Source organism: Mobula hypostoma, chromosome 3 (assembly GCF_963921235.1).
Source record: "Mobula hypostoma chromosome 3, sMobHyp1.1, whole genome shotgun sequence".
Classification (NCBI taxonomy): Eukaryota; Metazoa; Chordata; class Chondrichthyes; order Myliobatiformes; family Myliobatidae; genus Mobula; species Mobula hypostoma.
In genome coordinates this window covers 112,711,809-112,739,780 of record NC_086099.1, presented here as the reverse complement: position 1 = coordinate 112,739,780, position 27,972 = coordinate 112,711,809, and the positions used below count along the sequence as shown (strand labels likewise).

Sequence of the window (27,972 nt, the reverse complement as noted above, 5' to 3'; positions counted from 1 at the left end):
TGCGTATATAGAAAAAAACAACTTACCCCTGACGTCTCCTCTGTACCTACTCCCAAGCACCTTAAACCTGTGCCCTCTTGCGGCAGCCATTTCAGCCCTGGGTAAAAGCCTCTGACTATCCACATGATCAATGCCTCTCATCATTTTATACACCTCTATCAGGTCACCTCTCATCCTCCTTCGCTCCATGAGAAAAGGCCGAGTTCACTCAACCTGTCTTCATAGGGCATGCCCCCCAATCCAGGCAGCATCCTTGTAAATCTCCTCTGCACCCTTTCTATGGTTTCCACTTCCTTCCTGTAGTGAGGCGACCAGAACTGAGCACAGTACTCCAAGTGGGATCTAACCCACTTATAGCTGCAACATTACCTCTTGGTTCTTAAACTCAATCCCACAGTTGATGAAGGCTAATGCACCTTCTTAACCACACAGTCAACCTGCGCAGCTGCTTTGAGTGTCCTATCGACTCAGACCCCAAGATCCCTCTGATCCTCCACACTGCCAAGAGTCTTACCATTAATACTATATTCTGTCATCATATTTGTCCTACCAAAATGAACCACCTTACACTTCTCTGGGTTGAACTCCATCTGCCACTTCTCAGCCCAGTTTGCTTTGTAACCTCTGGCAGCCCTCCACACTACCCACAACACCCCCAACCTTTGTGTCATCAGCAAACTTACTAACCCATCCCTCCACTTCCTCATCCAGGTCATTTATAAAAATCATGAACAGATCCCTGAGGCACACCACTGGTCACCGACCTCCATGCAGAATATGACCCGTCTACAACCACTCTTTGCCTTCTGTGGGCAAGCCAGTTCTGGATCCACAAAGCAATGTCCCCTTGGATCCCATGCCTCCTTACTTTCTCAATAAGCCTTGCATGGGGTACCTTATCAATAGCCTTGCTGAAATCCATATACACTACATCTACTGCTCTTCCTTCATCAATGTGTTTAATCACATCCTCAAAAAAAATTCAATCAGGCTAGTAAGGCACGACCTGCCTTTGACAAAGCCATGCTGACTATTCCTAATCATATTATACCTCTCTAAATGTTCATAAATCCTGCCTCTCAGGATCTTCTCCATCAACTTACCAACCGCTGAAGTAAGACTCATGCTCTAACACTCTGGTTCCCCTCCCCCTGCAAATCTAGTTTAAACCCCCAGAGCAGTACTAGCAAACTTTCCCACCAAGATGTTAGTCCCCCTCCAGTTCAGGTGCAATCTGTCGCGTCGGAACAGGTCCCACCTTCCCTGGAACAAGGCCCAATTGTCCAGAAACATGAAGCCCTCCCTCCTGCACCAATTCCTTAGCCACATATTTAGCTGCATTATCTTCCTATTTCTAGCCTCACTAGCACGTGGCACGGGTAGCAATCCTGAGATTGCAACCCTGGAGGTCCTGTCCTTCAACTTTGCACCTAACTCCCTAAATTCTCTTTGCAGGACCTCCTCCTTCCTATCCACGTCATTGGTCCCTACATGGATCACAACATGTGGCTGCTCACCCTCCCTCTTGAGAATATTGAGAACTCGATGTGAGATATCATGGACCCTGCTACCAGGGAGAATCCGGGATTCTCAATCTCTCCCACAGAACCTCTTATCTGTCCCCCTAACTATTGAATCCCTTATCACTACTGCTCTCCTCTTTTCCCTCCTTCCCTTCTGAGCTGATGGTCCAGTCTCAGTGCCAAAGACGCAACCACTGCAACTTGTCCCTGGTAGGTCGTCCCCACCAACAGTATCCAACACAGTATACTTATTATTGATGGGAACGGCCACAGGGGTGCTCTGCTCATTCTGTCTATTCCCCTTCCCTTTCCTGACTGTCAGCCAGCTACCTGCCTCCTGACTTTTAGGGGTGACTATCTCCCTGTAACTCCTGTTTATTTCTGCCTCTGCCTAATGAATGATCCGAAGTTCATCCAGCTCCAGCTCCAGTTCCTTAACTTGGTTTGTCAGGAGCTGCAGCTGGATGCACCTTTTACAGGTGTAGACATCAGGGACAATTGTGCTCACCCTGACCTCCCACATACTGTAAACGGAGCACTTGACTGCCCTAACTGCTGCCTCCATTACCTACTCCTAAGTTAATTAGAGTAATTAAAGGAACTTAACTGGCCTTATCTCACTGGGAGCATGCTTGTCCTCAGCCTCTGCTCGCCGAAGCCCCTCGAGCCAAAGACTCCCTACTCTGTCTCCCACCAGTGTGTCGCCTGCTACTACGTCGCCTGCTCGTTAATCTGCTTGCTTTTTAAACTCTCCCGCTGTCTCATGGGCTAACTTCCACGTGCTTGTGCAGTCGTGCATTAACATTATTGGGAAACTTATTTTCTAAGTCACAAATGTTATCAGCAAACAGCGGTTGTTCAGATTGAGTGTTCGTGTTAGGAGGAATGTAAGTACTGGCCAGGATGACAGAGTGAAATTCCCTTGGTAGCCTCTAAATCTGCAGAAGAGAAAAAAGGAATGTTGGACACGTCCCTGCACCATTTATTATTTATAAACATGCACAGGCCACCATGTGACTTGCTGTGTAATGCCCTATTATGATCTTCCCTAAACTGCTGGTATCCTGGCATTTGAACAAAGTTGTCTGGTATGTCCAAGTTAAGTAATGTTTCAACAAAGCTAAAGGCAAATATACAGGCCAGTTCCTCGTTAGTCCTGATGAGTAGCACTAACTCCATGTTATTTGTAAGAGAGTGGACATTTGAAAGGCCAATTGCTGGGAGAACAGTACAGAAGCTTCTGCATCTCCACCATACGAGAACAGCCACTCTTTTACCTCTGTACTCCCTGGAGTCGGGTGTTTTCCAGCTGGCATCATTGCTCTCAGTCAGAAGAAACTTAGGTAGTAAATCCTCTATATTGCAGACAAACACAGGGCGTAAATCCGATGTCACTGAATCTCTTGTTTATAAGCATTTCACAAGTAAAAGCCATTCAGCAGCAGGAAGCCTTGCTATTACTCTACTTGGTGATATTATTTGCAGCATCTCCAGTGCCAGTCTAAAACACATTTAAGTGTAGGTTGCTTGGGGAAGGGTCAAATTAATATCGAACCAAAGGCATCAAGGTTTACCTCATGGTCTCTTAACGCCAGATGTTTTACTTCTCTATCAAAGTTGAAGGATTGTCGCTTGATTTTTGTTGAATGAAGCAGTTGAGGCGGATACCTGCAGACTCTCTTTGAATTTTTGCAGTACAGTTTTCTTTGAAGAATCTACATTGATGTTTGGGAACTGTTGTTTGTTCCATTCCAAAGGAGTGTTTCCTCAGTATCCAAGTCAGGGAGTGCTCATAAAATATTTAATTCTATATAAAATAATATATATAAAGTGAAATGGTGAATGAAAAGATATGAAAAATTTAATCAAGAGATAAATGATTGTAGAAACACATTAAAAAGTAAACCTTTCAAATCTTCGACCTTAATACTTGAAGGAATGAGATGGCGCAAGCTTACAGTGGCATAGAGTGAAGAAGTAGGCTCTTTGAGTAGCATACCCGTGCTGAATATTTTGTCCATCTATTCAAATACCATTTGCCCAAATTAGGACTATATCAGGAGGGTTACTTGGAAGGCATTAAACAAGAGTGACAGATGGGAGCTACTGTAGCAGGGCAACAAGGACAGAAAGGATCAGACCTCCAGGGTTGTGATCTCAGGATTGCTACCCATGCAACATGCTAATAAGGCCAGAAATAGGAAAATCATACAGTTTAACATGTGCAGAAGGAGTTGGTAAAGGAGGAAGTGTGTTAGATTTTTGGATCATTTTTGGCTTTCTTCCAGGGAAGTTGGTACCTGTCCAAAAGAGACTGTATTTGAACTAGAAGGAGACTAATATCCTAGCAGGAATACTGCACGGGGGTGGGGTTAAAGGGGATGAGAACCAGAGTTCCAGAACAGTGGTTATAGAGACTGATGTTATTAAAATCTCTTTCTTTTCAAATCTTTTTATTGTTATATTATACAGGAAAAATAACATGAGTACATTGAAGTAACAACACTTACAATTTCTCAAAAAAGGCACTATCTTAAAGATTGAAAAAAAATTCTATGATAACAAAAAAAACCTACTAAGCAGTAAGGTGAGAAAAAAAACCCCGTTAGGTGTACAACCCCGGAGTCATGCGTCATACAAAAAGCTTCTAAAAATAAACATCAAACTGCCAGCAAGAAAAAAAAATATACTAAAAAATTTACAATTAGATCGTGGAAAAATTCTATCAATTAACTCAAATGATAATAACGAGCAAATGAGCCCCATCTTTTCTCAAAATCAAATAAAGGTTCAAAGGCTCGACTTCTAATTTTCTCCAAACTAAGACGTAGCATCACTTGAGAGAACCATTGTGAGAAAGTGGGAGCTGATGTATCCTTCCACTTCAACAAAATGGCCCTCCTAGCTATCAATGTAACAAATGCAATAACATGTTGGTCAGACACAGAAATACCATGAATATTTTGAGGAATTATTCCAAAAAGCACTGTTAATTTATTAGGTTGTAAATTAATTTTAAGTGCTTTAGAAATTGTTAAAAACGACTTAATAGAACTGTTCCAATATAGAACAAGACCAAAACATACGTGTCAGTGTAGCTATCTCAGTTTTACATCTATCACAATGACTATCAAGATTAGAAAAGATTTTAGAAAGTCTCTCCTTTGTCAAATGATAACGATTTACAATTTTAAATTGAATCAATGAATGGCTAACACAAATTGAAGAAGAGTTAACCCACTTCAATATCCGCATCCAATCCGCCGTCATAAAAGTCAAATTAAGCTCCTTTTCCCAATCGTGTTTAATCTTAGATAAAGGATGCTTATCCCATTGTAATAATAAATTATAAATTCTTCCAATAGAATCCTTAATCAATTAACCCTTATTAAAATCTCAGATAAAATCAGGAAGCAATAGATGGAGCAGGAGGGTCTAATGTTCTGAGCTGCATATATTTCAATGTAAGTATTGGAAGAAAGGAAGAAGAGCTCAAGGCATGGATCAACATGGAATTATGATATTGTACCCATTAAAGATGCTTGGTTCTAAGGGGGCAGGACTGGCAGCTCAATATTTTGGGGTTCTGTTGTTTTTGACGTGATAGAGCGGGAGGATTGAAAGAGAGAAGGATGGCATTACTAGTCAGGGAAAAATATCACGACAGGACAGACTGGAGAACTTGTCTAGTGAGGATTTAGAGGCGGAACTGAGAAATAAGGGTATGGCTATATAAATGGGGCTGTATTACAGACCACCCAACAGTCTGTGGGATTTAGAGGAACAAATTTGTAGAGGGATCACAGACATAAGGTTATGCAAGAAGCATAAGGTTGTTATAGGAGATGATTTAACTTTCCATGTCTTGACTGAGATTCCCATACCATAAAAGGACTAAATGATTTAGAGTTTGTCAAATGTGTTCAGGAAAGTTTCCTTAATCAGTACATAGAAGTCCCATTGTGACAGTGTGGGATACTTGATCTACAGCTAGCGAATGAGACAGGATAGGTTTCAGAAGTTTGAAATTAATGGCATTATGATCACTAGATACAATGTATTTTTGTAAAAGGATAGGTCTAGTCCTTGGGTTGAGATTCTAAATTGGAGAGAGGCCAATTTTGATGGTATCAGGCGAGTGTGGATTGAGACAGGTTGTTTTCTGGCAGAGGTGTACTTGGTAAGTGGGAGGCCTACAGCAGTGAAATTTTGAGAGTACAAAGCTTGTTTGTGCCTATGAGAATAAAAAGGCAATGTTAGCAGGTTAAGGGAACTTTATTTTTCAAGAGATATTGAGGTCCTGGTTAACAACAAAAAAAGAAGTGCATAGCAGGTATAGGCATATACCTGAGGAACATAAGTAATGCAAGAGATCACTTAAGAAAGAAATCAGGAGGGCTAAAAGAAGATATGAGGTTGCTCTAACAGACAAGGTGAAGGAGAATCCTAAGGGCTTCTACAGATATGTTAAGAGAAAAAGGGACAAAATTGGTCCTCTGAAATCTCAAAAGGAGATTATAAGTGGATTTTTTCTATTTGTATTTATCAGGAAATGGACACAGTCTATAGAAGTGAGGCAAAGCAGCAGTGAGGTCAAGGACTCTATACAGATTACAACAGAGGAGGTGTATGAGGAAAATTGGGGCGACCTAAATTCCAGGGCCTGACAAGGTGTTCCCTCTGACCCTATGCAGATATTGGCCTAGCGCTTTTTCCCTTGTAATAGCAATGGCACTCACTCCTGCTCGCTGACACTCACGGACCTCTGGCATATTGCAAGTGTCTTTCACAGTAAAAACAGAGACAATATATTCCGATAGTAAAACAGAGACAATATTGACAGAGACAATAAAACAGAGACAATATATTCCGTCTGGGTAGCCTCCAACCTGATGGCATGAACATCGACTTCTCTAACTTCCGCTAATGCCCCACCTCCCCCTCGTACCCCATCTGTTACTTATTTTTATATACAGATTCTTTCTCTCACTCTCCTTTTTCTCCCTCTGTCCCTCTGATTATACCCCTTGCCCATCCTCTGGGTTCCCCCCCCAACTTGTCTTTCTTCCCAGACCTCCTGTCCCATGATCCTCTCGTATCCCTTTTGCCAATCACCTGTCCAGCTCTTGTCTCCATCCCTCCCCCTCCTGTCTTCTCCTATCATTTTGGATCTCCCCCTCCCACTCCTACTTTCAAATCTCTTACTCACTCTTCCTTCAGTTAGTCCTGACGAAGGGTCTCGGCCTGAAACGTCGACTGCACCTCTTCCTAGAGATGCTGCCTGGCCTGCTGCGTTCACCAGCAACTTTGATGTGTGTTGCTTGAATTTCCAGCATCTGCAGAATTCCTGTTGTTTGCGACAATATACCTATTATGTTCATCTGCCATTTCTTTGTCCCCTGTTACTACCTCACCAGCATCATTTTCCAGAGGTAAACTCTCACCTCCCTTTTACTCTTTATATACTGAAAATACCTTTGGTATCTTGCTTTATATTATCAGCTAGTTTGCCCTCATATTTCATCTTTTCCCTTCTTATAGCTTTTTTGGTTGCCTTTTGTTGGATTTTAAAAGATTCCCAATCATCAAACTTCACACTCACTTTTGCTACTTTGTATGCCTTTTTCCTTGGTTTTTATGCAGTCCTTAACTCCCCTTGTCAGCCACGGTTGCCGAGCCTTACCACTTGCCTTTGAGCAGAAAATCTACAAAATATACGATTCAGTACATCACAGGTAAAACTTTCCTAAAGCATTGAGCATTGCTGTAGAAAAGTAGCATCCATCATCAACCATCCTCACCACCCAGGCCATGCACTTTTCACTGCTGCCATCAGGTAAGAGGTACAAGAACCTCCAGGTTTAACAGTTACTACCCCTCAACCGTCAGGCTCTTGAGCAAAAGGGGATAACTACACTCATTCTGCTTATGGTGTTCCCACAGCCGATGGCCTCTTTATCTTGTTATTTCATGCTTGTTATTTATTTATGTCTGCATTTGCACAGTTTGTTGTCAGTTGATCTTGTTTACAGTTACTGTTCTATAGATTTGCAGAGTATGCTTGCAGAAAAAGAATCTCAGGGTTGTATGTAGTGACTTGTATGTACTCTGATCATAAGTTTTACTTTGTGCTTTGTGACTCCACACCCATTAATAAGGTTAATGTGGCAGCTGCCCAGAATGGCCATTCATAGAACATTTATTTTTGAAATTTCTATTTTTGCACTACTTATTTTAACAGTGTGTGTGTATTTTTTTTACTGTAATTCAGTTGTTTTCTTTCTTATGTGTATCAGGTATTGCATTGTACTGCTACTGCCCCCTGATGAGACTGACTTCTCCCCACCACTTCTGAGTCCCTTTAGCCTATCTAGCACTGATCTTCTGGACTGACCTCTATAATCCATGGTAGCTTTTGGGAAGTGGGATATTGATGATGGAATTGGGAGAATGGGCATCTCCAGACTTCCGAACAAAGTTTTCCTGCCATATACTTGCTTGGTAAACCTGTTCCATCATAAAAATTAAATCTTTGGAAATCAATATTGTCTGGCACCTAAGCCTCAGAGTGCCAGGGAGTCGAGCTCGAAATTAACTTTGAGTGCTGTTTGTGTGGAGTTTTCATGTTTCTCCTCTGATTCCATCTACAAACCCCATTTCCAGAAAAGTGGGGATATTTTCCAAAATGCAATAAAAACAAAAATCTGTGATATGTTAATTCATGTGAACCTTTATTTAACTGACAAAAGTACAAGGAAAAGATTTTCAATAGTTTTACTGACCAACTTAATTGTATTTTGTAAACATACACAAATTTAGAATTTGATGGCTGCAACACACTCAACAAATGTTGGGACAGAGTCATGTTTACCATTGTGTTACATCACCTTTCCTTTTAGTAACACTTTTTAATCATTTTGGATCTGAGGATACTAATTGTAGTAGATTTGCAGTTGGAAATTTTGTCCATTCTTGCTTGATGTAAGACTTCAGCTGCTCAACAGTCCGTGGTCTCCATTGTCTGATTCTCCTCTTCATGATACACCATACATTTTCAATAGGAGATAGGACTGGACTGGCAGCAGGCCAGTCAAGCACATGCACTCTGTGTCTACAAAGCCACGCTGTTGTAGCCCGTGTAGAATGTGGTCTGGCATTGTCCTGCTGAAATAAGCATGGACGTCCCGGCAAGAGACGTCGCCTTGGTGGCAACGTATGTCTCTCTAAAATCGTAATATACACATCAGAGTCAATGGTACCTTCACATACATGCAACTCACCCATGCCGTGGGCACTGATGCACGCCCATACCATTATAGATGCTGGCTTTTGCACCTTTCGCTGATAACAATCTGGATGGTCGTTTTCAACTTTGGCACGGAGAACTCGACTCCCGTTTTTCCGAAAACTAGCTGAAATGTGAACTCATCTGACCACAGCACACAGTTCCATAGTCTTTCGGTCCATCTGAGATGAGCTCAGGCCCAGAGAACTCGCCGGCGTTTCTGCATAGAGTTGATGTATGGCTTCCTCCTTGCGTAATACAGTTTCAAGTTGCATTTCTGGATACAGCGACGGACTGTGTTGAGTGACAATGGTTTTCCAAAGTTCTGTCGAGCCCAGATGGCTATAATTGGCACAGTAGCATGATGGTTTCTTAGGCAGTGAATTCTCCAAATCTTTTCAGAATATTATGTACTGTAGATGTTGAAAGACCTAAATTCTTTGTAAACTTGCGTTGAGAATTGTCCCTTTTGAACTGACTAACAATTCTCTCAGGAATTTTGGCACAAAGGGGTGAGTCACGACCCATCCTTGCTTGCAAAGACTGAGCCTTTGATGGACGCTACTTTTATACCCAGTCATGTTACCTCACCTGCTACCAATTAGCCTGCTTAATGTGGAGTCTTCCAAACCGGTGTTACTTGAATATTCTGGGCACTTTTCAATCTTATTTTAACTCTGTCCCAATTTTTGTTGAGTGTGTTGCTGCCATCAAATTCTAAATTTGTGTATGTTTACAAAATACAATTAAGTTGGTCAGTAAAACTATTGAAAATCTTTTCTTTGTACTTTTGTCAGTTAAATAAAGGTTCACGTGAATTAACATATCACAGATTTTTGTTTTTATTGCATTTTGGAAAATATCCCAACTTTTCTGGAAATGGGGTTTGTATTTTCCCTGAGGGGGAATGATAAGGAGAAAGGGTGAGTGAGAGAGTGACAGAAGAAAGGAAAATATAGGCTAGTTACCTGATATCAGTGGTTGTAAAGATATTGGAAGCATTTGATAAAATAGGCCAAAGTCCATATGATTTCCTTCAGGAGAAATCTTGCCTGATAAACTGTTGGAATCTTTTGAGCAAATAATGGACAGGAAAGACAAAGGAGAATCAATGCATAGAGGGAGTACAAAGCAAGATCACCAGATTGATTCCTGGGATGGCAGGACTTTCATATGATGAAAGACTGGATCGACTAGGCTTATACTCGCTGGAGTTTAGAAGATTGAGGGGGGGATCTTATTGAAATGTATAAAATCCTAAAGGAATTGGACAGGCTAGATGCAGGAAGATTGTTCCCAATGTTGGGGGAAGTCCAGAACGAGGGGTCACAGTTTGAGGATAAAGGAGAAGCCTTTTAGGACTGAGATGAGGAGAAACTTCTTCACACAGAGAGTGGTGAATCTGTGGAATTCTCTGCCACAGGAAACAGTTGAGGCCAGTTCATTGGCTATATTTAAGAGGGAGTTTGATATGGCTCTTGTGGCTAAAGGGAACAGGGGGTATGGAGAGAAGGCAGGTACAGGGTTCTGAGTTGGATGATCAGCCATGATCATACTGAATGGCAGTGCAGGCTCGAAGGGCCAAATGGCCTACTCCTGCACCTATTTTCTATGTTTCTATGTCGTTTATTTGGATTTTCAGAAGGCCTTTGACAAGGTGCCACACATTAGGCTGCTCAACAAGATAAGAGCCCATGGTATTACAGGAAAGACACAAACATGGATGGAAAATTGGCTGGCAGTAAGCAGAAAGTGGGTATAAAGTGGACCTTTTCTGGTTGTTTACTGGTGTTCTGCAGTGGCTGATGTTGGGACCGCTTCTTTTCACATTATATGTCAAGAATTTGGATGAAAGAATTGATAGGTTTGTGGCCAAGACGTGATAGATGAAATGGCAAAATTCTGCTCCTATGGCCTAATTGAAATAAACATGCATTATAGCAATGCTGTGTGGAAGGGCAATTCTGAATGTATGATACTTTGAACCTTGAAGAGGGTAGGCCCCAGCAGCAACCTTAGGAAGAGGGTGTGTGTTATAGGTTTATAATTATTTCAAAAATCTAAATATAATATATTGTGCCAAAAATTATGAACTCTCAATTTTCTGTTTTTGTTCTTCAGAATTCAGGAATGTTGTTTCCTAAATCATTAATGAGCACACTCGTATATACCACAGTATAATGGTACTGGGTGACATCATCATGTCAAGTCATTGCAACACAGTCATATACTCAGCAGCCAGTTTATTGTGTACAGGAGGTACTGGTCACTGAGTGTATAGGTATAACAGTTTACATGTATATATATCCCACTATTCATCTTACTTTTAAAATGTTTTTTGTTTGAGTAATATTGACATATCTTGTATATGGTTTTTCAAAGTATTGATCACTTAATATAGTGAAGTGTTCAAGTCAAGCTTGGCTGGTGATTTTTATGTCATTATAAAGCTGGTTGGTCAATGTTCTTTGATCTTTAGCTCGGTGGTAACATAATTGAAGAAGAACTTCAAGCATTTGCAAGTGGTTTTCGTGTCTAATGATTTCTGCTTTTATTTTGTAGGTAAGTAAATGAACATTATTATGAGGAACTGACATGGAAAGATGAGCACCATGTTACAGAAGGTAACTATTCTATTTGTATGATGTATTGAGATGTCAGGAGGAATTATCACTGTTAGATTTCTGGATAATCCCAGGAATATCAGCTTCCCTTCTTTGGACTATTTTGATCCTGTCTGTTTCAATAAAGTTTGTGCATCAGCAAACATAGCTCAACATATAAAAATACATATACTATTAATTATTGAAAGTTCGAATGTAACATGCAAGCTCATCTAGTATTCTTTGCTGTACTTATCTGCCTCTTAACCTCAGCAAGAGGGTGTGTAGTATAGGTTTATAACTGTTTCATGTTTCAGAAAATCTAAATATGATAAGGTATTGTGCCAAAAATTATGAGCTCTCAATTTTCTGTTTTTTGTTCTTCAGAATTCAGAAATGTTGTTTCCTAAATCACTAATGAGTACACTTGTATATATCACAGTATAATGGTACTGGGTGACATCCTGATGCCAAGTCATTGCAGCATATGTTTGCCTTCTGGCCTTGTAAAGGTGAACTGTGGTTGAACCTGAACTTAAATCCAATTCCAAGCTACATGAGTAGAAATCTGCTTTAATTTCCTGATTCACCTAATTGTGCTGAAAGGTGATTTTGATAAATAAAAAAAATCACCTGTTTTACCAGGAATCTAAATGAACCAAGCCAATTGAACTGAGTCAATGATGGTAACTTGTAGACTAGCTTTATATTTATACTTAAAAATCATGATTGAAAAAGAGATAACCTTTAGTCAGGGTCAATATTCATACCTGCTGCTTTCATTTATTTCTTTTGGGTTAATATTCAATACTGTCACAATGAAGTATCATAAAGAATTCAACAAAACATCATTTAAAAACATGCAAACTATGATTCAAAGAAGAAAGTTGGGCATGGCTTATTTTTGATGATCTGGACTGTATATGTCTCATTTTCTCATTCAATTCCTTGAAAAAAGGATTTGCAAAAATTAGAAGGTGTCTAACTAATTATTCAGTGTATGGTTTGGCAGACCATGAATTGATCTGGCATTCTTTTAAGTGTATCAGATGGATTATAGGTGATTGGTCCTGAAACTCACTGAATTATGCAAGAGTCTCACTGCTTGAAACTAAGCGGAAAGAAGAAAGGGATAACTTAGCCATGTTTCCTTTGGCTGCTTATGCAAAGGGAGGATCAATGAAAGTTTTAAGAGTTGTGCTATTATTAATGCATTGGGGGCAACTTGCTTTTGTTGAATCCAGCTGAATCTCTGCTGGAGGTGGGTGGTGGGGTTGGGGTGGGTAGAGGTTGCAGAAAGAAGGGAAGAATAAAGGAACAGAATTATGTCATTCAGCACATTCAGTGAGGGCTGACTGCTTTTCAATATTCTCTTGCCTTCTCCCCTTAACCTTTAACCCCCTTACCAATCAAGAACATCAGTCTCAACCTTAAATACACTAATGACTTGGCTGTCATAGCCCTCAGTGGCAGTGAATTTCATAGATTCTCTAGATGAAGAAATTCCTCCTGACGTCAGTTTGATAGTGACAGATCCTGAACTCTCATACTAATGGAAATATCTTCCTCTTGTCCACTCTATCCAGGCTTTTCAGTCTTCAAGCAACACACACAAAGTGCTGGTGGAATGCAGCAGGCCAGACAGCATCCATAGGAAGAAGCACAGTTGACGTCTCAGGCCTGAAATGTCGATTGTACTTCTTTCTATGGATGCTGTCTGGCCTGTATTCCACCAGCATTTTGTGTGTGTTGCTTGAATTTCCAGCATCTGCAGATTACCTCCTGTTTGCATTTTCAGTATTCAGTAGTTTTTAATGAGATCTCCCCTTATCCTTCTGAACACCATTGAGCATCATCCCAGAGGTATCAAATGCTTCTTGTATGTTGAGCGTTTAATTCCTGGCATTATTCTTGTGCACCTCCTCTTGACACCCTCCAGAGCCAATACCAAAATTTGTTTTCAATAACAATCTTGCTTTTATGTTCTAGTCCTCTTTTCCACTGTTCCAACTTGCAAGTTAACTAAATCTTGAAAAAGATTTTCAAGTCCCTTTGCAACCCCAGTTTCAGAATCCTTTTTGCATTTAGAAAAGAGCCCATAACTTTTATTCTTCCTAGCAAAATGCATATGCATTCCCTTTCATAATGCATATGTATCTACCCGAATGCATTCCTTATGTTGTACTCTATCTGCCTCACTTTGCTCACTCTCCCATCTGATCCAAGTGTTTCTGCTATCTCCCTGGCTCCACGACATTCCCTGACCCTCCAACTATCTTTGGTATCATCTGTAGACTTGGCCACAATCCCAACCTTTCCTTCATCCAGATCATTGTTATAAAAAGTGAAAAGTTGATGTCCCAATATTAACCTTTGTGGAACTCCACTAGTTGCCAGCAGCCATTCTGAGAGGAAAAAAGGCCTCTTTATCCCTACTCTTAGCTTTTCGCTAATTAGCTGATCTTCTATCCATTCTGCAACTTTGCCTCTAACACTGTGGACTCTTTTTAGCAGCCGCACATATGGCATCTTGTCAAAGGCCTTCCGTTAATGCAAGTAAATAACATCCACCCACTCTCCTTGTCTAACCTGCTTTTTATCTCTTCAAAGAATTCTAACAGATTTGTCAGATAAATTCATTCCCTTAATGAAATCATTCTGGCTATGCCCTATTTTGTCATGTACTTCCAAATACTCTGAAATTGTATCCTGCATAATAGGCTCTAAGACCTTACCAATCATTGAGGGCATGCTAATATGCCTTTTTATTTCCTGTCTTTTACCTCCCTTCCTCCTTAAACAGCGGTGTCAAGTGTGTAATTTTCCAGTACTCTGGAATACTCTGTGACTCTACTATTTGGAATGGAAAAGGTCTGCATGAGATTCCATTTCTTGATAAAAGTTCTCTTGTAAGAATGGTTCAAATCTTGGTTCTTCCTGCATTCTAGCAAGTTGCTTATGTCTTGCTAGGGTTGAGGAAGACTTTTGCATTCACCTCAGGATCTTGTATAGCAAAATCTTTAGTCTTTAGACTTTTTTATTGTTATAGGATTGCAATAAAGAAACAAAGAATCAATGGTATTTTGTTTAAGTCGTAGCACTACCATTCTCTTTTAAAACAAAGCAAGATTCTAGGAATGGTCTGTCAGTTGAAGCTTTAATCAGAAGAACCTTCACTTAACCTGATCTCAACTGCATCATTGACTGGTCTCTATGGCCATTATCAAAAAGGAGGTGGTTGCTCCTGCTCTCCGGACCAATAATCTCCAAATGCAAATAATCCTTGAAAGTAAAATTGGTATCGGAATGTGCACTGTAATTATATTATTGATTATGAACTGTATCAGGTTGACAGAATTTGTGCACCCGATGATTGATCATGTAGTGAGTTGCTTGGGCCTCCTACACGTGGAAGGCTCTCTCCTTTTCTGCAGGCTTTTCATCTTAGCGATTCTGATTCATTGGTTCCTCATGGTGTCCAGCGTGTATCATGTCTAGCATGACTCAGTTAAAAATGTTTAATCATACTGCCCATTGGTTTTTGTAACAGAAACTTGGATTAATCAGATTTCACAATAACAGCTGGGGAATTTTTTCATTTCACTAAGTAATCCAAATTGATTTTGAAAGTGTAATATCCTATAATGGCAATTATAAAGCCTCCTGATTGTGGTTTTAAATGTCTGATATCAGACTAGTGACCAGAAATTAGCTTTTTAGCTGTGAAATGGACTTGCAAGCCACCAGTTCAAGCTTAGTTGGTGATGGGTGGAAAGTACTTTATTAGTAATACTCATCATCCATGATTGAACTTTAGAAGCTAAAATAATCTCCAATAATTTGCAGACAAGTTTTGAATATTGACAAAATTGAATAACTTAAGCATTTGTAAGCTTTAGTCTAGTCAAATCATTTCTGTTTTTGATTTAGATTAAAAACTGGTGCTGATAATAATATGTTATTCAATGAAGCCAACATTCATTATCCATCTCACTGACAAAGTTTCTCTTGGTCCCTCAGTGATATAGCTCCCCATCACTGACATTGTACTGTTTCCTATTCTGTGTCCAAGTAGTCAATCTTGAGGTACTGAGTTCATCATGCTATTTTATAATTTACAGACAGCACTGTGCTAATCAGAATCAGGTTTATTCTCACTGATATCTTGAACTGAATTGACCTTATTTCTTACATCCTTCACATACATGAGTAAAAATCTTACATCTCCATCTAAATATGCCATGTGCAATCATAATAATTTATAATAGATAGAACAGTCAGTTTGTAGTAAGCTCAAGGTTGTGATTGTGAGAGATTTTAATTTTCCACACACAGACTGGGAAGCCCATACTGTAAAAGGGCTGGATGGTATGGAGTTTGTAAAATGTGTGCAGGATAGTTTTTCTTTTGCAGCAATACATAGAGATACCAATTAGAGAAGGGGCAGTGTTGGACCTCCTGTTAGGGAATGAGATAGGTCAGGTGACGGAGGTTTGTGTTGGGGAGCAGTTCGGGTCCAGTGATCACAATGCCATTAGTTTCAATATAATTATGGAGAAGGATAGGTCTAGACCCAGGGTTGAGATATTTGATTGGAGAAAGGCTAACCTTGAGGAGATGTGAAAGGATTTAGAAGGAGTGGATTGGGACAATTTGTTTTCTGAGAAGAATCTAATAGAGAAATGGAGGTCATTTAAAGGTGAAAATTTTGAGAGTGCAGGATCTTTATGTTTCTGTTAGGTTGAAAGGAAAGGTTAGAAGTTTGAGAGAGCCATGGTTTTCAAGAGATATTGGAAACTTGGTTCGGAAAAAGAGAGGGATTTACAATAAATAATTGCTGATGTTGTTCCATTGTTTAAAAAGGGTTCTAAGAGTAAACCTAGCAATTATCGGCCTGTGAGTTTGACGTCAGTGGTGGGTAAATTGATGGGAAATATTCTTAGAGATGGTATATATAATTATCTGGATAGACAGAGTCTGATTAGGAACAATCAACATGGATTTGTGCGTGGAAGGTCATGTTTGACAAATCTTATTGAATTTTTTGAAGAGGTTACTAGGAAAGTTGATGAGAGTAAAGCAGTGGATGTTGTCCATATGGACTTTAGTAAGGCCTTTGAGAAGGTCCCACACGGAAGGTTGGTTAGGAAGGTTCAATCATTAGGTATTAATATTGAAGTAGTAAAATGGATTCAGCAGTGGCTGGATGGGAGACACCAGAGAATGGTGGTGGATAACTGTTTGTCAGATTGGAGGCCGGTGACTAGTGGTGTGCCTCAGGGATCTGTACAGGGTCCAATGTTATTTGTCATATACATTAATGATCTGGATGACGGGGTGGTAAATTGGATGAGTAAGTATGAAGATGATACGAAGATAGGTGGAGTTGTGGATAATGAAATAGGTTTTCAAAGCCTGCTGAGAGATTTAGATGCAGTTAGAAGAGTGGGTTGAAAGATGGCAGATGGAGTTTAATGCTGATAAATGTGAGGTGCTACATTTTGGTAGGACTAATCAAAATAGGACATGCATGGTAAATGGTAGGGCATTGAAGAATGCTGTAGAACAGAAGGATCTAGGAATAATGGTGCATAGTTCCCTGAAGGTGAAATCTCATGTGGATAGGGTGGTGAAGAAAGCTTTTGGTATGCTGGCCTTTATAAGTCAGAGCATTGAGTATAGGAGTTGGGATGTAATGTTGAAATTGTACAAGGCATTGGTGAGGCCAAATTTGGAGTATTGTGTACAGTTTTGGTCACCGAATTATAGGAAAGATGTCAACAAAATAGAGAGAGTACAGAGAAGATTTACTAGAATGTTTCCTGGGTTTCATCTCCTAAGTTACAGAGAAAGGTTGAACAAGTTGGGTCTTTACTCTTTGGAACGTAGAAGGTTGAGGGGGGCTTGATAGAGGTATTTAAAATTATGAGGGGGATAGATAGAATTGATTTGGATAAGCTTTTTGCATTGAGAGTAGGGAAGATTCAAACAAGAGGACATGAGTTGAGAGTTAAAGGGCAAAAGTTTAGGGGTAACATAAGGGGCAACTTCTTTACTCAGAGAGTGGTAGCTGTGTTCAATGAGCTTCCAGCAGAAGTGGTTGAGGCAGGTTCAATGTTGTCGTTTAAAGTCAAATTGGATAGATATATGGACAGGAAAGGAATGGAGGGGTATGGGCTGAGTACGGGTCAGTGGGACTAGGTGAGAGTAAGAGTTCGGCACGGACTAGAAGGGCCGAGATGGCCTGTTTCCATGCTGTAATTGTTATATGGTTATATAAGTCAGGACATAGAAGAGGAGTTGCTATTCTCTTAAGCAAGCTAAATTTTGAAAATGTATTCAAAATGGGAGATAAGGAGGGCAGATATATTCTGGTAAGGGGGAATATACAAACCCCATTTCCAGAAAAGTTGGGATATTTTCCAAAATGCAATAAAAACAAAAATCTGTGATATGTTAATTCACATGAACTTTTATTTAACTGACAGAAGTACAAAGAAAAGATTTTCAATAGTTTTACTGACCAACTTAATTGTATTTTGTAAACATACACAAATTTAGAATTTGATGGCTGCAACACACTCAACAAAAGTTGGGACTATTGTGTTACATCACCTTTCCTTTTAATAACACTTTATAATCATTTTGGAACTGAGGATACTAATTGTAGTAGACTTGCAATTGGAAATTTTGTCCATTCTTGCTTGATATAAGACTTCAGCTGCTCAACAGTCGGTGGTCTCCGTTGTCTGATTTTCCTCTTCATGATGCACCATACATTTTCAATAGAAGATAGATCTGGACTGGCGGCCAGTCAAGCACACGCACTCTGTGTCCACAAAGCCACACTGTTGTAGCCCGTGCAGAATGTGGTCTGGCATTGTCCTGTTGAAATAAGCATGGACGTCCCGGGAAGAGACGTCGCCTTGGTGGCAACATATGTCTCTCTAAAATCGTAATATACACCTCAGAGTCAATGGTACCTTCACATACATGCAACTTACCCATGCCGTGGGCACTGATGCACCCCCATACTATCACAGATGCTGGCTTTTGCACCTTTCGCTGATAACAATCTGGATGGTCGTTTTCATCTTTGGCACGGAGAACTTGATGCCGGTTTTTTCCGAAAACTAGCTGAAATGTGGACTCATCTGACCACCGGCGTTTCTGCATAGAGTTGATATATGGCTTTCTCTTTGCGTAATACAGTTTCAAGTTGTATTTCTGGATGCAGCGATGGACAATGGTTTTCCGAAGTGCTCCCGAGCCCAGGTGGCTATAATTGTCACAGTAGCATGACGGATTCTTAGGCAGTGCCGCCTGAGGACTTGAAGATCATGCACATTCAACAGTGGTTTCCCTCCTTGCCCTTTACGCACTGAGATGTCTCTGAATTCTCTGAATCTTTTCACAATATTATGTACCGTAGATGTTGAAAGACCTAAATTCTCTGCAATCTTGCGTTGAGAAATGTTCCTTTTGAGCTGACTAACAATTCTCTCACAAATTTTGGCACAAAGGGGTGATCCACGACCCATCCTTGCTTGCAAGGACTGAGCCTTTGATGGATGCTACTTTTATACCCAGTTGTGATACCTCACCTGCTACCAATTAGCCTGCTTAATGTGGAGTCTTCCAAACCGGTGGTACTTGAATATTCTGTGCACTTTTCAATCTTATTTTAACTCTGTCCCAACTTTTGTTGAGTGTGTTGCAGCCATCAGATTCTAAATTTGTGTGTGTTTACAAAATACAATTAAGTTGGTCAGTAAAACTATTGAAAATCTTTTCTTTCTACTTTTGTCAGTTAAATAAAGGTTCACGTGAATTAACATATCACAGATTTTTGTTTTTATTGCATTTTGGAAGATATCCCAACTTTTCTGGAAATGGGGTTTGTAGATGGAAATCCAGTTATTTTATTGAATATATATGCACCCTCAGGAAATGATATTAGTTTCTTCCAAAAAATTACTAATATTATCGTAACAGATACAGAAGGTCTCTTGGTATGTGGGGGAGACTTAAAATTACAATTACAACCAAAGTTAGAGTCTTCCAATAGAAAAACTTATGAAACAAAGTTCTTACATAAGAAAGGTAACTCTCTTTTTGAGGATGTTGGTCTAATTGATATATGGAGGGACGTTTTCTCTGACAGAAGGGATTACACTCATTATTCTGTCCCCCATTCTATATATACAAGATTAGACTATTTCATAACATTTGGAAAAGATAAGGGCCAGATGGTCTGCATCTCAGAGTGCTTAAGGAAGTAGCCCAAGAAATAGTGGATGCATCAGTGATAATTTTTCAAAACTCTAGAATCTGGATGAGTTAGTGAGGATTGGAGGGTGGCTAATGTAACCCCTGCTTTTTAAAAAAGGAGGGAGAGAGAAACCAGGGAATTATAGACCGGTTAGCCTAACATTGGTGGTGGGGAAACTGCTAGAGTCAGTTATCAAAGATGTGATAACAGCACATTTGGAAAGTGGTGAAATCATCGGACAAAGCCAGCATGGACTTGTAAAAGGAAAATCATGTTTGACGAATCTCATCGAATTTTTTGAGGATGTAATTAGTAGAGTGGATAGGGGAGAACCAGTGGATGTGGTATATTTGGATTTTCAAAAGGCTTTTGACAAGGTTCCACACTGGAGGTTAGTGTGCAAACTTAAGAATAAATGATATTGGGGTTTTGGTATTGATGTGGATAGAGAATTGGTTGGCAGACAGGAAGCAAAGAGTGGGAATGAACGGGACCTTTTCAGAATGTCAAGCAGTGACTAGTAGGGTACTGCAAGGCTCAGTGCTGGGACCCCAGCTTTTTATAATATACGTTTGTATATTAATGACTTAGACGAGGGAATTAATTGCAGCATCTCCAAGTTTGCAGATGACACGAAGCTGGCCGGCAGTGTTAACTGTGAGGAGGATGCTAAGAGGATGCAGGGTGACTTGGATAGGTTAGGTGAGTGGGCAAATTCATGGCAGATGCAATTTAATGTGGATAAATCTGAGGTTATCCACTTTGGTGGCAAAAACAGGAGAACAGATTATTATCTGAATGGTGGCTGATTAGGAAAAGAGGAGGTGCAACGAGACCTGGGTGTCATTATACACCAGTCATTGAAAGTGGGCATGCAGGTACAGTAGGTGGTGAAAAAGGCAAATGGTATGCTGGCATTCATAGCAAGAGGATTCGAGTACAGGAGCACGGAGGTACTACTGCAGTTGTACAAGGCCTTGGTGAGACGACATCTGGAGTATTGTGTGCAGTTTTGATACCCTAATCTGAGGAAAGACATTCTTGCCATAGAGGGAGTACAAAGAAGGTTCACCAGATTGATTCCTGGGATGGCAGGACTTTCATATGATGAAAGACTGGATTGACTAGGCTTATACTCTCTGGAATTTAGAAGATTGAGGGGGGATCTTATTGAAACGTATTAAATCCTAAAGGGATTGGACAGGCTAGATGCAGAAAGATTGTTCCCGATGTTGGGGAAGTTCAGAACGAGGGGTCACAGTTTGAGGATAAAGGGGAAGCCTTTTAGGGCTGAGATGAGGAAAAACTTCTTCACACAGAGAGTGGTGAATCTGTGGAATTCTCTGCCACAGGAAACAGTTGAGGCCAGTTCATTGGCTATATTTAAGAGGGAGTTAGATATGGCCCTTGTGGCTAAAGAGATCAGGGGTATGGAGAGAAGGCAGGTACAGGGTTCTGAGTTGGATGATCAGCCATGATCATACTGAATGGCGGTGCAGGCTCGAAGGGCTGAATGGCCTACTCCTGCACCTATTTTCTATGTTTCTATAAAGACAAAATAATCACCTGTGGAATTGGAACAATAGATGTAAGTGACCATGCACCTATATATTTATCTGTTGATTTTGACCTACAGCCTAAGAATATTATTTGGAAACTCAATTCAAGCCTACTCAATGATCCCATTTTAAGGAACAAATTGAAAAATATATTGATCTTTATTTAGAATTCAATGATAATGGAGATGTTTCACCTCCCACTCTGAGATACACTGAAGGCTGTCTTAAAAAGGAAAATTAGAGCGATGTCTTCATATAAGAAAATAATATGGAGTAAAGCATTAGACGAATTACAAAATCAGCTGAAGGAACCAGAAAAAAAAACACAAATTGAGTTTGGCACAGGATACACTGGAGGAAATTTTTAAAAATAGGAATGAAATTAAAAAATTTCAAACACAAAAAATTTAATGTTTCTGAATCAGAGACACTATGAAAGTGGATCTAAATCAATGAAAATACTGACATGGAAACTGAAAAAAAAAGATAGCAGAAAATACAATTCATAGAATTAGGGATTCAAGAACAAAAGTGATAAAAAAAATAAGCTAAGTGAAATTCAAGACGCATTTGAAATGTTTTACAAAACTCTATATTCCAATATACAGGGGGAAGCATAACCCAAATTGACACCTTCCTGAATTCTTTAGAGTTACCCATTTTAAGCAAGGAACAAAATAGAAAGATGACTGCTGACATAACTGAAGCTGAACTAAAAACTGCAATTAGTAGGCTTAAATTAAGCAAGTCACCAGGATCAGATGGATATACGGCAGAGTGGTATAAAGAATCTAGAAGTGAGTTAATTCCTGTTTTACACCCCACACTGAACTGGGCTCCAAGAAAGACGCAAACGCAACCCAGCTGGAAGGAGGCCACAATCTCAGCTATACCATAAGAAGGCAAGGATAAAATGGAATGTGTGTCATTTAGACCAATATCTGTTCTTAATGTGGATTATAGAATATTTACCTCCATCATGGCCAAACAATTAGAAGAGTTTATACCCACACTGATACATAATGATCAGACAGGTTTTATACAACAACGCCAAATGCAAGACAATATACGAAGGACACTTCACATTATGGATCATATTTAAAAAAATGAAATTGAAGCAATAGTGATAAGCGTGGACGCTGAGAAGGCATTTGATTCGGTTAATTGGAATTTTCTTGACAGTTTTATATAGATTTGGTATACATGACACAATTATTAAAACTATACAGGCACATGAGGGGCATGAGACAGGGTTGTGCATGGTCACCGCTACTGTTCACATTATATCTGGAACCATTAGGTCAATACATCAGACAAAATGTAAGATATCAGGGGAATTACTATTAAAGGGACAGAGCATAAATCGGCCTGTTATGCAGATGACACTTTGATCTATCTGGGGCAACCAACATACTGTTTACCTAAATTGATGCAATCCTTTGAACAATATGGCCAATTATCAGGATACAAGATCAACATAGATAAAACCCAATTACTTTCATATAACTATAGCCCACCAAGAGAAATTGAAAGTAGATATCCTTGGGCATGGCAAACAGAGTCTGCCAAATATTTGGGTATCATTATGCCAAAATATTTGGCAAAATTATCAGAATGCAATATATTTAAAAATTTAAGAAAGATATAACAAGATGGAATCTAATTCCTTTTCTTGGTCTCAGTTCAAGGATTGAATCTATTAAAATGAATATACTGCCCAGACTACTATATCTCTTTCAGACCCTACCAATAGAGATTAACTAAAATCAATTCAATGAATGTAACAAGATGCTATCAAGATATATATGGCAAGGTAAAAGGCCCAGGGTTCATCTCAAAACTTTGCAATTAGCCAAGGAAAAGGGGGGATGGGGCCTACCTTCTCTTCGAGATTATTATTTTGCAGCACAGTTGAGAGCTGTGATATGCTGGTGCAACCCATCATATGGCGCTCAATGGAAAAACATTGAGGAGAGGATACTTTCCATCCCCTTACAGGCAATTTTAGCTGATAACAACATACAAAGTTACATATATACTGTTGATAACCCATGGGAGAAATGGACTCTTAAATATGGAAAACTATTAAAAAAGAATGTAAACTAGAGCGAGACATTGCTATTCTTAAATGGTGTGCATATGACTCAGATTTTATGTCGAATAAACTGGATGCTAGATTTAAGGATTGGACAGCTAAAGGAACAACAGCTATTTGCAATATTATGAAAGAAGGAACACTGTTCAGTTTTGAAATGCTCAAATAGAAACACTTATTAGAAAAACAAGACTTTTACCAGTATTTACAGATGTATGAGCAGGTTACTAGGACAGTTAAAAATGTAACCAAGGCAAGTCTGATAGAGCTATTTAGAAATAAGACAATGGTAGTAGAATCATTTCAAGCGTGTATAAGGGTTTGTCAAATCTTAAAACACATTCGCCTTCACACATTTAAACAAAATGGGGGAAGGAAGGAGGGATAATAATATCTGAGGAAGACTGGACAATAATATGGAGGTATCAATGGAAGCATACCAGTTCACAGAAATGAAGGGAGTTCGGGTGGAAAAGTTTGATAAGATATTTTAGTATACCCTCTCAGAAATCCCATTATGATAGTAACCTCCCTGTTTGCTAGAGAAATTGTGGAAATCAAAATGCAAACCATTATCATATTTTCTGGGAAAATATGAATGCCCCGTTATCAAAGACTATTTTTTATAATGCCCTACAAGATATCTTTAAATGTGAAATACTCTTAGAGAGTTAGGCATCCGTTAATCTTGCGAGACCATGGATCTGCACCTGGAAAGTCTTCACTCTCAGGACGCAGGCCTGGGCAAGGTTGTATGGAAGACTGGCAGTTGCCCATGCTCTCCACGACACCAATGTTGTCCAAGGGAAGGGCATTAGGACCCATATAGTTTAGCACCAGTGTCGTCGCAGAGCAATGTGAGATTAACTGCCTTGCTCAAGGAGACATCACGTTCCCTCGGCTGGGGCTCGAACTCACAACCTTCAGCCTTAACCACTTGGCCCACACTTACTCTTAGAGATTAAGACCATACATTTTGGGTATATACCTCAAGAATGGTTGAATAGAATTAATGAATGTACTGCTGGTGTTTGGTAAAAAGACCCTTACCAGGAAATCGTTATCACAGGAGAGCCCAACTTTAAATTTATGGATGGAAATTACAATGGACATTTACAAAATGGAGACGATAACAACATCTATTAATCATAAATTGGAACAATTTGATTCATACTGGGAAAAATGTTTTAACTACATAACACCTCATAGGCCTGATTTTATTCTCACAAGTCAATGAATATGTTGTAAAAAAAAGATCACTCCCTACTTTCTACATAGTTTTCTTCTTTCGATTGTTCTTTCTTTCCTCTCCTTTTTATAAATATTATGTGGAGATTTGTGACAAATATGATTATATGATATATATGTACAGTATGTGAGATATATCTTATGGAAGGTTTTGCTTGATGAATTTCAATAAAAAATAAATTAGAAAAAAAAGTCATCTGAGCAGCAATAAGTGAATATAAAAAAACACAAAAAAACAAAGCGCCAACAGCGCTGAACAAGAGGACTTACCCCATACTTAAAGGGGATATCTGAACCTTCTAGCACCCCATATTCTGCCCCACTGCCAATATGGCATTTAACATAGTCAAAAATGAAAACAGGGCATAATTTATCAATCTACCGATTTGTTACCATCATGCTTAAGCTCCTTCAGGCTGGAGCAGCACCACTAATTTAAATAAATAATGAAACTATTAATCAAAACAAATACGTTACCCATCCTATAAGATATCTTGCCGTTGAGTAATGAAAAGGGAAAATAAAGTAACCATCGAGCATGTTATTGCCCATAACCAGGGCTACACAATATATACATTCTTTAGCCCAACGTGTCTACAAAAGTTTTAGCTTTGCCAGGAGAATCAAATATCTTGGTGGTCCCATTGTAGGAGATTTTCAGCACCGCTGGGTACAGCAGAAAGTACTGGATTCTGGATTCCCTCAGCCGCTTTTTTACCTGGTCGAATTCCTTTCGTTTCCAAATAACAGCTGCCGAGAAATCTTGAAAAGACATAAGTCTAGATCCCTCATCTATTAATGCTGGTCATCGGTCCTGCGGCATCTCGAAGCCTTCATCACTTTTTGCTTATCACCGAAATTATGGAACCACAGGAGGATAAGTCGAGGGCATTGGTCTCGGCCCGGTTTTGGAACCAGCATACGATGAGCTCTTTCCACTTTAATGCGTCCAGCCTTGGTTTCCAAATCAAGGAAATTAGGCAGCTAGCCCTCAAAAAAACTTCGCTGGCTGGCTGCCTTCTGTACCTTCAGGTAGACCGATGATCCGTATGTTCTTCCTCCTACCTCTGCTCTCAAGATCATCGATATGGTCAGACAGGCTTTGAACTTGCTTTTCTAGCACCCGAATGTGGCTCTGGGCTTGATCAGTTACAGTCTCTACCGCGGAGACTCGGCCCTCGGCCTCGGTCGTTCTTGTATCAAGATTTTTAAGCTCCAGTGTGTGGTTGTGGAATGTTAGAGAGAGTGGACCCAGTTTCTCGTCCATCATTTTGGATATGTTCTCTGTGACTTCCTGAATTACTTGATGAAAAGCAGGGTCCAACGTGTTAGCTTAGTTGGCAGCAGGTAGCTCCTCAGCCCCGGGAGAGCGCTCTGTGCAGCCCATCCTGACTGTCCTTTTAGTGCTTTTCAATGGCATGGTGTTGCAGCAGCTCAAAAAAAATGCTCATCAATGTTCATGTCATTAAATCCAACACTTGGGAATTTAAAAAAAAATTGGAACTTATAGGTTTATATGCAAAATTATCAGTGTTGCTGCGCTGAGCTCAGCAAGCAGACCTTTCACTGCGCCGCCATCTTGAAACCTCCCCAAAAGCATTTCTAAAGTCCCAAGTGTTCATCAGTCGACAGTAAGAGAAATTGTCTACAAATTGAGGAAACTCAGTACAGTTGCTACTCTCCCTAGGAGTGGGCATCCTGCAAAGATCACACCAAGAACACAGTGTGCAATGCTGAAGGAGGTGAAAAAGAACCCAAGGGCAACAGCAAAAGACCTGCAGAAATCTCTAGAACTTGCTGAAGTCTCTGTTCATGTGTCTGCTATAAAAAAAACACAGCATGAATGGTGTTCATGGAAGGACACCACGGAGGAAACCACTGTTCTGCAAAAAGGAATGACATTGCTGCATGTCTCAAGTTTGCAAAAGACCACCTGGATATTCTACAATGCTCTCGGACAATGTCTGTGAACAGATGAGACAAAAGTTGAACTTTTTGGCAGAAATGCATATTGCTATGTTTGGAGGGAAAGGGCACTGCACACCAACACCACCAAAACCTCATCCCAGCTATGAAGCATGATGGAAGGAGCACCATGATTTGGGGCTGCTTTGTTGCCTCAGGACCTGGACAGGTTGCCATCGTTAAGGGAACAATGAATTCAAAATTGAATCAAGACACTTTATAGGAGAAAGTCAGAATAGCAGTCTGTCACCTGAAGTTGGTTAATGCAACAAAACAATGATCTGAAAGACGAGTAAATCAACAATAGAATGGTTTAAAAAGAAATCCATGTTTTGGAATGACTGAGTTAGAAGTCCTGACCTTAATCCAATAGAAATGTTGTGGAAGGACCTGAAGCAAGCAGTTCATGCAAGGAATACCACCAGCATCCCAGAGTTGAAGCAGTTTTGTACGGAGGTGTGGTCTAAAAACCCTCCAAGCCGATGAGCAGGACTGATCAACAGTTACCAGAAACATTTGGTTGAAGTTACTGTTGTGCAAGGGATGGGGGGTGGGGGTTACACCAGTTACTGAAAGCAAATGTTTACATACTTTGTCCAATAAATAAATAAATAAAGAAGTGCAATGTTTTTGTGTTATTTATTTAATTGGGTTCACTTTTCCTGGTTTTAGAACTTGAATGAAAATCTGATCAAATTTTCAGTCATATTTAAACAAAAATAGAGAAAATTCTACAGGGTTCACAAACTTTCTAGCGCCACTGTAGCTATTACTATTGTCCAGTGGCTGAGTGGAGAGCCAGTGAGATTGCTAGACCTATTTTGACAAAAGACAAATTGCAGCAGGTTCAGGTCCTTGCTTAGGCAGTTGATCATAGCCATGACCAACCTCTTAAAGCACTTCATCACAGTAGATGTGATAATCCTTGAGGCAGCTCACCCAGTTCTACTTGGGCACTGGTATGATTGTCGCCCTTTTGAAGCAGCTGGGAACTTCTGACTGCAGCAGTGAGAGATTCAAGATGTCCTTAGTGCTTAGTGCTGTTCACAGACATTGTCCCAGAGCAGTGTAGAACATCCAGGTGGTCTTTTGCAAGTAGTCCTGCCAGTTGGTTGGGACAGGTTTTTGGAGCTCTATCTGATACACCATCAGTGCTTGATGCCTTGTGAGATTTCACCCTCTCGAAAGATGTAGTGACGTTGGCCTCCAAGACAGAGATCGCAGAGTCGCCAGAGGCTGCAGAGATTTACACAGGTGTAGTTCTATTCTCCTTTTCAGAGTGCGTCACCATTGAGTTCATCTGGGAGTTAAGCGTCACAGCCATTAATGTTAGATTTTGCTTTGTAGGAAGTAATGGCCTGTAGACTCTGAAGGAGCTGATGTGCATCTAATTCTGTCTCTGACTTCAATCAGAGTTGTTCT

The 27,972-nt window shown here is 39.9% G+C and overlaps 1 protein-coding gene across 5 annotated transcripts in view; it reads left to right on the top strand.

Annotated features, from left to right (window-relative positions):
- The window catches only part of LOC134344194 (ankyrin-2-like), a 978,678-nt gene that overhangs the window by 152,707 nt on the left and 797,999 nt on the right, over positions 1–27,972 (top strand). Inside the window, exon 2 of one of the 5 annotated variants that reach the window (XM_063043600.1) lies at positions 11,371–11,432. The exons of the other annotated variants lie outside the window; for them this stretch is intronic. Within the exon in view, the coding sequence (XP_062899670.1) occupies positions 11,412–11,432 (21 nt within the window). The 5' untranslated portion in view covers positions 11,371–11,411. The remainder of the gene's footprint in view (positions 1–11,370; positions 11,433–27,972) is intronic. 5 annotated transcript variants of the gene reach the window in all.